This window comes from Pseudochaenichthys georgianus, chromosome 12 (assembly GCF_902827115.2).
Source record: "Pseudochaenichthys georgianus chromosome 12, fPseGeo1.2, whole genome shotgun sequence".
Lineage (NCBI taxonomy): Eukaryota > Metazoa > Chordata > Actinopteri > Perciformes > Channichthyidae > Pseudochaenichthys > Pseudochaenichthys georgianus.
In genome coordinates, this window is record NC_047514.1 from 12860897 (window position 1) to 12871240 (window position 10344).

The 10344-nt window shown below is 39.3% G+C and overlaps 1 protein-coding gene across 1 annotated transcript; it reads right to left on the minus strand.

Annotated features, from left to right (window-relative positions):
* Positions 1-219: 219 nt before the first annotated feature.
* On the minus strand, positions 220-1493 carry rbp4l (retinol binding protein 4, like). The gene is made up of 4 exons (XM_034096480.1): positions 1377-1493; positions 1149-1285; positions 530-642; positions 220-443 (listed from the first exon to the last, which is right to left on the minus strand). The coding sequence occupies exons 1-4, from the start codon at positions 1491-1493 to the stop codon at positions 220-222; spliced, it is 591 nt and encodes a 196-aa protein (XP_033952371.1).
* Positions 1494-10344: the final 8851 nt, after the last annotated feature.

A 10344-nucleotide genomic window follows, 5' to 3' on the forward strand; every position in this document is an offset into this window, starting at 1 on the left:
GATAAACATTGGATGGACACAGAGTAGGAGGAGGAAATTGATTGAAACCTTGTCCAGGTTTTTCACTGTTTTTGCTTAATTTTCTTCCTCCTCTCACTTCTCCCATACATTATCGCATCTGTCCATTTACATTATCACACTCGCACTCTTTCTCTCCCCCTCGTTCTCTCCCCCTGGTTCTCTCTCAGCTTCACACTCTCTCGCTCTCTCTCTCTCTCTTTAGCAGGCTCCAGACTGCAGAACAGGCTGGAACTCTCCGGCCATGCAGATGTCATCCTGTTTCTGACGGACGACGCGCTGGATGGCTGGAGGCAGGCCACGGGGGTTCCTGGAGAAGATGATGGCGTAGCCGTCATCGCAGCTACCATCTTCCTTCATGGTGCGGCAGGCGTAGGTGATGGCGTAGTTGTCATAGTCGGTGTCGATCACCCAGTAGTTGTCACCTGTTTCAAAAAAGGAAAGGAGAGGTTAGCCGAGGAGGAATGATGAGATGAAATAGGGGTGTGAGGGGAACATGTTTGCTGCTGACCTCCACTGGACAGGTAGCTGGCCAGACCCTGGTAGTTCATGAACATCTTGCCGGGGGTGGTAGGGTCGGGGACAGAGTACTGTGCAGCCATGTCAGCGCAGACAACCCAGAAACTGTAACACAATGATAGAAAAACACATACAAGTTAGCATCAAAGTCAACAATTCTCAACAAATCAGTGGTATTTCTTGCAGTTACAGTAACATTATAAATGTAACATACAACAATTCTAATGTCAAAATTGAAATGAGACTATTAATCTATGACATGGGCAGCATTTTCAATTGAACTTCATACATGTATAAGTGCATTCGAGTCCACATTCCTGTCTAAAAGCCCATGTCTCCAGCCTTCATTTATCTATAATCATCCATAATACAGAGCAAACCGATTTGTAGCTAATACTGTTCAGAATGTTCTTCCAGAAAATTGCACTCCACCCTGCTGACCCTGGAAACTGAATATTTGAAATCCGAGATGCTTATCCTGGAGATACAAACAGGTCTTTGTGAGCAAATAGACCAGTGACCTTGGATTTGCATGGTAATCGTATCCGTCAATAATGGTAAGTGTTGGTGAAAATTGTCTCATCCCTGTCTCTCCTGGCCATAGGTCTTACCCAAACAGAGTGACGCGTCCCTTGGAGGAGGCGGACATGGAGCCGTCATCATCGATGGTGTATTCAGCGGAGATGTTGTCCTGCAGGAACAGGCCCTCTGGATCTTTCTTCTGCAGTGCGTACCACTTTCCTGCATACTGCGATGAGAAGGAAGGAAGCAGACAGTCAGTAATGCTTTTACTTACTTTTCTCAACATGCATATTGTCTTTGTGTTTCAATTGACTTACCCTCTTAGGTTCAAAGTCATCTTTGACGGTGAAGCTGTCAACCACACAGGAAGCAGACAGACTGAGCTCTACACAGGACACCAGGACCAGCAGCAGGGTCACCTTAGAGGATCCCATTCTGTGATGAACACACATTTTGTAAACATCATTATATAACACTAAACTGTGCATGTTTGGCTTTCGGGATAACATCCATGATCTGTTTTATAGCCTCCTAATATACTGTAAGTGCAACAACAATATGTTGTAGCAATTGACATTAGTAAAAGAAAAATGTAGCACTATCTGATAGACTGGAGCAACACAACACAATACAAATAGATATTCTGAGTTCAAATATGAATACCATAAACCTGGACTAATCTTGCATCTTTACACTGTAAAACCATTTTATATAGTCCAGTGATTATCACCATTTGCAGTTGACAAAAGAAAGTGTACGTTGTTAAGTCCACAGTTCCCTTACAGACAATCTAGCAAAAGTAGAAGGTAAACAGAGTGAGATGTGAGTGTCTTACCTGTTCTGAGTCAAACAAGCAAAGGCGATTAAAGTTCTGTTCGTGGTTATCCACCAGATTCAGTCTTGTGGTTCTTCTGTGTGTGAGGCAGCCTTTATATACACACTCCACAGACAGGCTTATGTCTGATTTTCATTGCTGGGAACTAAATAAGGTGCTTAAATCTACAAGTAATCCTGTTGGGTTGAAATACTTACTGTAATCTGGCTTCCACGTTAAAACCTGCCCGGGACTTACCATAAAAACAATTAGACCTTTGTGGAACTATTGGGAAGCACAATGATACAGGCACATGCATGATTGATATCCGATGATTTGTGCGAGAGCTTACTGAACTGACTACAATTTTAAGTGTCAATAAAATAAATAAATTAGACATAAATGGAATTGTTTCTGATTGAAAGACAAATCAATGCAGGTTAACAACAAAACATTTGGAGTTTTTTTCTTGCTTATTTAGAAAATAATCACATGATTTAAACAGGCTTTTAATATCATCTTGTCAATGCAAAGTATATGCACAATTATTATTATTATTATTATTAGAAAGAAGTTTTGCACAGTACCTATATGCACTACGTATGGCATGAAAGGGATTTTCATTGATTTATTTTTCAGGTTATAAATCTGTTGATTTGCACACAACACCAAGTCAATGTCGTGTAATTGTTGTGAAAATGTTTATGGCAAAGGGCCCCACTGGTACAAAAGTCACAAATCCGCTTATGAAACTAAACTTGAAAAACGTCCACACCTGAGTGGCATTAACAAGACAGCAAGCTTAAACACTTTACAATTAAAATGTAAACCATACAGCTATTCAAATCAATAACAACATAATTATACTAAATTACCTATTAGTTCATCTAGAAAATGTCCACTTTTTAACTGAAGCATACATACACTTTCTGTGAGTGAGATTAAAATCTCAAATATTTTGATTGAGCTCACCGATGCATGTACTGTTCAAATTAACAGACTATTATTTCAAATATTTCACAAGTCATTGCATTACAACGGAATTTAAATAATGCACATAAAATAAAGAGTACATAAGAGCCACAATAAATACATTCACTAGAAGTACACATGGTTGAATCCTTTACAAAGTGTAATGATGAATTACATTACATTACATTCAAGATGAATGAATGCATATATTTAGCATTCTTCTTTGTGAATAATGGGATGAACAGCTTATAACAACAACAACACTTGTAATTCAGTTACATAACAGTGCATTTACTATACTATGTTTGAGAAGGCTTTACCTGTCAATTACCTGTATATTAAATGAAATGGGAATCCTTATACCTATAACTTTGAATGCAGTTATGCAATTACACCTACACAGACAAACACACACCTCTCTCTCGCACTGTGAACTAATTAACTCTCATTTCCTGGATTAGCCCCGGTCACAAAAGATTACTGACTGAATATCATGTAATAACATAACGGTCATCGCGTTGTTCTTCTTTTATAATCTTTGCAGTAGAGTTTTTTAATCTAATAGTGTTGTACATAAAACACAACAAATTAAGGTAACAAGTGCAGCCTCACCCTACGCTAGTAGTAAACAGTGACCTCAGTGTGGATACAGACAGACAATCTATTTCTTCCACTGACTCGGCTGCTCAGCACTTTAATACTTGTATGTCCTGAAATAGATTTGTATTTGAACATATTTGTATCTTTAGTGACCCCACCCCACGGGTAGCTTCATCAACAGAGTATGCTCCGAGCATCAGGTCATGATCATCAGCTGAATTTGATTGGCTGGTAACTCGGGTTGAACCAGGACAAGGCTCACAACCATTAGCCATCTGTTGACCATCATGACTACTGTATTTACATCTATTTAAGGCCTGTCATATTCAGAGACTGTGCAAACATCCACTGTCTAAATACGTTTTTGGGCCTTGAAATGATTAGGAAGATCTGACTTCTATATTCTTCAGACATATCCTTATCCATTGTTTAGTGTTGATATGCACATTCATTGCTTACATCTTTCAAGTCAAAGGCACTGACCATTGCTCTCTTAATTCGTAGTAAGTTACAAACTCATGTTAATTTATGTAAGCATAATATTGAATGTCACTTTCTAGCCTCTTTTAGGGACTAGGGCTATGTGAGGGCTTCAATGTGTACAGGTTCAACAATATGGGACTGCTGCCACCCTGTGGTGGATATCAGAATTGCAGCAAGTACGTGTTTACTATTAGTATTACGTTTATTGGTTAAATAGAAGCGACGTAAAACACTTATTTCAAGTTAGATTTGGCCTTATGTTTGGTATGTTTAATGAAACAAATACAATTCAACGTTATTGTTCAATCTGTCAATATATTCTACTGTAGTAGATCAGCAAGAGAGAGCAAGTTATGGATGAGTGAAACATTAGGAAAATGAAAAATAGCTAGACGGTGCTGATTTAATTTTAGAAGTGTTTTAGTATTCTGTGTAAATGCAATAATCTAGCATATTAATCAATATAACATCAAACATCTACAAATCTCATTGTGGTCCTTGTGGTAAGAGATTGTAGGCTATATAATATATCAGGTACTGTTCTAATTCCATAGTGTTACTTTCAACTAAATCTACCCAACAAAAGATGGCCAGCTTAAATGAACAACGTGCCTTTAACTTGGAGCCATGTTGCATCTAGTCCGTTCACTACACACTTGGAAATTACTGTATAATGTAATAAAGCTGGAAAATAAAGAGCTTTTTAACCCACCTGGTCCCACCAGAATATAGTACGTGACACCACCACGACTCCTTAATACCGCAGTACGTGGTGGAGTCACGGCCTCTGCGACATTTACGTGTCTGCACCGTACGTCTGACTGTACCACGGAAACAACCCCAATGTAAAGTGAATGAGGCTTTGTCGTGGTGCTCACACGCATTACGTCCCGCAGTGAGCTTTTATTCTATAAAACGTTTTTAAAATCTACTTTATAGCTTGTAGTAACTCATGGGAGGCTTCTTTTATTTTATTTGTATTCATAATCATTTTTATTTTTCGTCAGAATGTATAGAGAGGCGAAGTCACGCCCATCTACTTCCGGCCCATGGGACCCGGAAGCGAAAAATTAACATTGAATTCAATGGAGAGAGAAAACGTATCTTTTGATCCCGTTTGAATTGTGCTACGAACTACACATATGATGTTTGTCAATCTTAAACAATAAGTTCCATGTCAAAAAAGTCACATTTTGTCGTAAAACTGTTGAAATATAAGACTATGAAAAATACGCGACTACAAAGACTACAAATCCCAAATCCCATTCTGGCTCGCGTAAGTGATGTCACAGGCGATAATGCTCCAAGTGGTTGCGACTCGTAATTAAAGCGAAGAAGAAGAAGAAGATCTCATAACTGATTTATTCCCTCCAATAAATAAGAGATTGCTAAAAATAAATTCACTTTTACAAGATGCCTGTGTGCTTTGTACCAGGTTGTAATCACATAAGTGATCATACTTATAGATCATAGCTCGTTCTATCGCTTCCCGTCTGATGAAAGGACCAGGAGTCGTTGGACCAAACATATCAGGTAATACACATGTTGTGCATGGAACACAGTCAAGCTAGCTACATAGCTATTAGCGAGCACGTTAGTTAGCATCACATTACTTAGCCTTGTCATTTGTATTAGCCTTAACATGAAATGAACCCAAATGTTAAACAGTAAGAGTAGTCATGATGGTAAGTATTTTGTGAAACATTTGAAGAGGAGCCTATCGCCCCCTCCACCAGGTGCTAAGGGGGCGGGAGGTAGGCTAACGGCAGATTAGCATCTGCGATCTTTTCTACTTAATGCTATCTGCTCAAATGGTTAACATTGAACATTAAACGATCAGGCAGTTCAGGGAGAGTCGAAGGAAGGCAGGCAGGCAGCTTTGCATGACATTTATTTATTTATAGAAGGACCATGCATACAAAAACATTAATCTCAGCAAAGAGAAGAGATGCAATATGCCAGATTATAGCTAATAGCTAATTTCCATCTGTGGTCCATTCTTCTGGACGTGTTTCATTGTGATGATAGTGAGTCAATCTGTTTGTTGGAAAGACAGTAGTTGAGTGATTACTGATAGAACATTATTAAAAGAGATAATTATTCAAAGTGTTGTTACTTTAAAGTGTTGTTACTGACCTTTTTCTCTTTTATTTTCTTTACCTCACCTGTAACTGCTGAGACCCTGAGGAACATGCACACTGACCTGCCCTGGCAACCTGATTTCCACTGTACGTAATAGTATTTGGTTATGGTATATTATTTATATACATCAAAGGCACAATGCACCCCCCAGAGACACACATGTATTGAGTGTGATATTGTACATAGGTCAAGTGAAATCATCTTTACACACTAGAAAACTGTAGGAGCGGCAACTTGTTTTGAAATTGAATTTTTAATATCCGATAATGAAGTTGATCTGTTTTCTTTATTCTTCTCTCTTCCCAGCTCCATCCATCACCGTGCTCTGTTCCTGCAGGTCCTGCTTGCTAATCAATGCTTTATTTGTTTACACAATTACAAACAAAGTCAATGTATTGTATGACATGAAGTTGTGCTTCATTCGGAGTCAATAATAAATTCATTCTGCCTTCAACTGCACAATGATTGTGGACTGCACCGACATCCATGTAGCTGCCCCCAGTAAGATGAACCAAGCAAAGAGGGTCAACATCATGCCCAAGGACATCCAGCTGGCCCGCTGCATCCGCGGAGAGAGGGCTTAAACTGACCCGAGACCAGCACACCCAAATACAACGGCTCTTTTAAGAGCCACCTACAGTTTCAAAGAGTTGCAATCCTACGTTATTATAATGATTAAACTGGTTCATGTGTCACTTAGTTTACTGAACCGTGATGAATGAAATAAATGAGTGAGGTAGTGGTTTAAAGAAGTTACAAAGACATTAATATATGAGTAACAGGTCAGTGTAAACACAAGCTTCTGTCAACTATGGATCACTCAATTATTACTATTTATATAAAAATATGTAATAAAGTTCTAAAACAAGTATTCGGTATATTCCTTGATAGCTTTTGGAGAAGGTTGTTTTTAAGTTTACTAAAATCTATCGTTTCAACGGTTTCACTTTATAAAAAGGAACAGGTGAGTGGAGCATCATTGAGTTTCTTATTCTGTCCAAATTAAATGTTTATCATTATTTTATTCAACCCTAAACAAATTGATTGTACCTTTTTAATAATGACCTTACATCGCCAAAGTTAAATTAACTTCAGAAAATCAAATCTGTTCTGAGAAAAAACTAATAAATGTTTAAAGATAGGAACTTGCCATCCCACTGAAGAACAGTCCGTAGAGATTTAAAGGCGTAGTTGTAGTTCAGTCCAACGTTTCATTTGGATTCATTTAACAACCGTCAACTATTTTCATAAAGAATATATATATTTTTCAAATTCAAAGTCAACTTTATTGTCAATCTTACTCAGTTTGTGTTTATAGACAGAGATCAAAAATACTTTTAAATCAAATAAAATCATACAATTTACAGATATGTATACAAATATATATATATATATATATATATATATATATATATCCTATATAATGATGGTGGACACTTCACCTCCAGCAGGGCAGATGGCTGCACAAGTCCATCGGGGGATGCTCCCAAAACACCGACTCACTCACAAAGAGACCAGACTCGAACACTGTCTCCTGATAGGCCTGCACAAAAGCCTTCACCCCTTCGGCCTCGTTTACAACCCCCCAGTTGATAGCCATGACTCCGTCCAAGTTGTACCCCCCGAGCACCCTCTTCATGAGGGACGCGCATGGAGTGGATGACAGTGACAGCTGTCTGGATGGCAGCTTGCTGGTCTCTGCTCAGTCGCATTGAGGCAGGAATTGCCTCAAGCCCCCGACCCCCATGCCCCTTCACCAGCTCCGGCACGGTGACAATGGCCTGATGTTGAGGCCGCGGCTCTGGCTCAGGTGACAAAAGCCATGCCATGCCACACTGTGCGCCCCTCAGTGCAGACCTGAACCAGTCTACATCCTGAGTGGCGATGTCTCTGGCCAGTGGGTTGTATGTCTCCTCTCACTGTTGGTAAAGTTGAGACACCGGCTGGACTACTTTGGAAGTGCCAGGCTTCCTCCACTGGCACTCAACATCTGTGGAGCTGATCTGCCACATGGCACATATTGCCAATGCTGCAGCGTGGCTGCATTTGTACATCCCCCGTGCACAATCACAGACAGCGCTCTGCATCGCGCCATCGTCTCCCATGCAGATCTGTACAAATAAAGTAAGTACCATGTTTGTTAGCATGCTATAATAGATTGAATGAGCAATAATACAAGGATGGTCCGGATCTGGGGTGGGAGGGGTTATTTTTCCATAGTTTTGTCTGATTGTTGTTATTGTTTGTTTTTTCTGTATTTTTTGTAATGTGTGTTGTACTGGTTGTGATTGTACATTGTATTTTTCTAAATGTGTATGAATACATTTTTGAAAAACATTTGATCAACAATAAAAAAGGATTTGGTCAGGATCTAGACTCAGTGTGTAGTTAATTAATTAATCAATGCTCTCTACATTAGGAAAACACATACCAGTGTACCCGAGGGAGTCACACACAGCTGTGCCTGGATAACCAAACAAATTGACAAGATAACCAAAACCCTTGAATCTACACACAGCAAATAAACTCAAATGACACAACGAGATGTAAAAGGAGATCACACATACAGTATAGTGACTATAAAACTGGCCGCTTCAATCTGAAGAGCAACTAAAACAAAACACGGGAGTTTACCTTGTTCTTGTGAACACTAATGTTATCCACAGCACACACAGACCACGAAGTTCTAAAGGAGAACACTAGTTACTGAAACAAAACACGTTAGTGTACCTTGTTAGCTAATGTTAGCTAGCTGACATTAACGTTACACATTGCACTCATATTACTCACCGAAACCTTGTAAAGCCGGTCCCGCTGCTCTTACAGAACCGACTAACTCCCCTTTCGTGTATGTACAGCTCTCAACGTCTCCAGACTTGTAGTCACCTCGTTTTATACTTTTATTCTCATTCTGAAAGAAACAGGTGAAATTTGCTAACGTGACGGCCATCTTTGTGATGGTGACACGTATTGTGCGAGACCAAGAGACCTGTAGTTCACTCAGCGGTTTCACACAAAAAAATGTGTAACTTCACAGTTTTACGACACATTTTAATTTTTTTGACTTGCAAAATATTCTTTTAAATTGACAAACATCATATGTGTCATTCGTGGCACAATTCAAACGGGATCAAAAGATAACCTTTCTCTCTCCATTGACTTCAATGTATAATTTTACGCTTCCGGGGTCCCATGGAGGCTCCCGGAAAGGGAGGGACTTCGCCTCTCTATTATGGTGCATTAGTTACGAATTTTTGTTCTCAAAAAACAGTGCATTGTGTGTAATACAACCAGTGGCGGTTCTAGACCAATTTGACTGGGGGGGCCAGGCTGGGGCCAGTTATAGTCTGAGGGGGGCACAATAAATGCAGGACGAAAAAGACAAAGACAGTATGAAGTAATTGCGCATACACCTAAGAAAACAATGCAATACAGTTATTGGTATTTGTTTCATTACACATTATTATATGCTTCCCGTTGTGTGCTGTTTGGGTCTGTGGGACCCGTTTTCAGTGTTTACTAAAAGAAAATGTATGCAATTTAATTATTTGAACCTGCTTTATTTGGGGGTGGACCTAACCTTCTCTAGGGGTGTCCGGGGGCATGCAGCCCCGGGAATATGTTTTTTTAAATGTTGAAGTTAAATGCATCAATCTGGTGCACTTTGAGCACAAAATGAATTGATGGTTACAGCTCTCAACACTCATATGAAAGAGAGCTGTATACTTTTCAATAATCAAAACATCTTTAGAATATGATCACAACCAATAACAAATAATTTAAACTAGATTATTCTTATCTTATGTTACCGTTAGTATTCTTTCTTTTTATTCATGCATATTTCACTAATCACTCCCCTTTCAAACTGTTTTTTTTTTTACTGTCCTATAGTACACATTGGGATGATTTATTTATTTTTTACAACACATTACATTGATACAGGTGTGTTCTCTCTAGCTCTCTCTCTCTTTCTGTCTCGCTCGCTCACAGAGACTGTGTGCTCCTCCGTGGCGATGACGGCTTGCATTAAAAAAACAAAAACATATTTGTAAAGTGGGGGCTATTGAGGGCTTGCGAGATACCAGTAGCTCGTGATCGACGTGTTGGAGACCCCTGCTCTAATGGGTCCGACTAGAATGACAAATATCGTTACTTCCGCCTATTCCGTCAGCCAAGAAATCATTTAATCATAAACTTATTTTTGTCTCTTTTTTTTTTTCTTTTTTAGGGGGGCCACAGGGGGGTCCAAAGTCAGTGTTAGGGGGCACTGGGCC

Excerpts from the sequence above, each read along its gene's own strand:
- rbp4l (XM_034096480.1), bottom strand. The coding sequence starts at position 1,493 with ATGGGATCCTCTAAGGTGACCCTGCTGCTGGTCCTGGTGTCCTGTGTA. Across the intron at positions 643-1,148 it reads GGACGCGTCACTCTGTTTGG|TTTCTGGGTTGTCTGCGCTG; the intron begins GTAAGACCTATG and ends ATTGTGTTACAG. Across the intron at positions 444-529 it reads CAGCTACCTGTCCAGTGGAG|GTGACAACTACTGGGTGATC; the intron begins GTCAGCAGCAAA and ends TTTTTGAAACAG.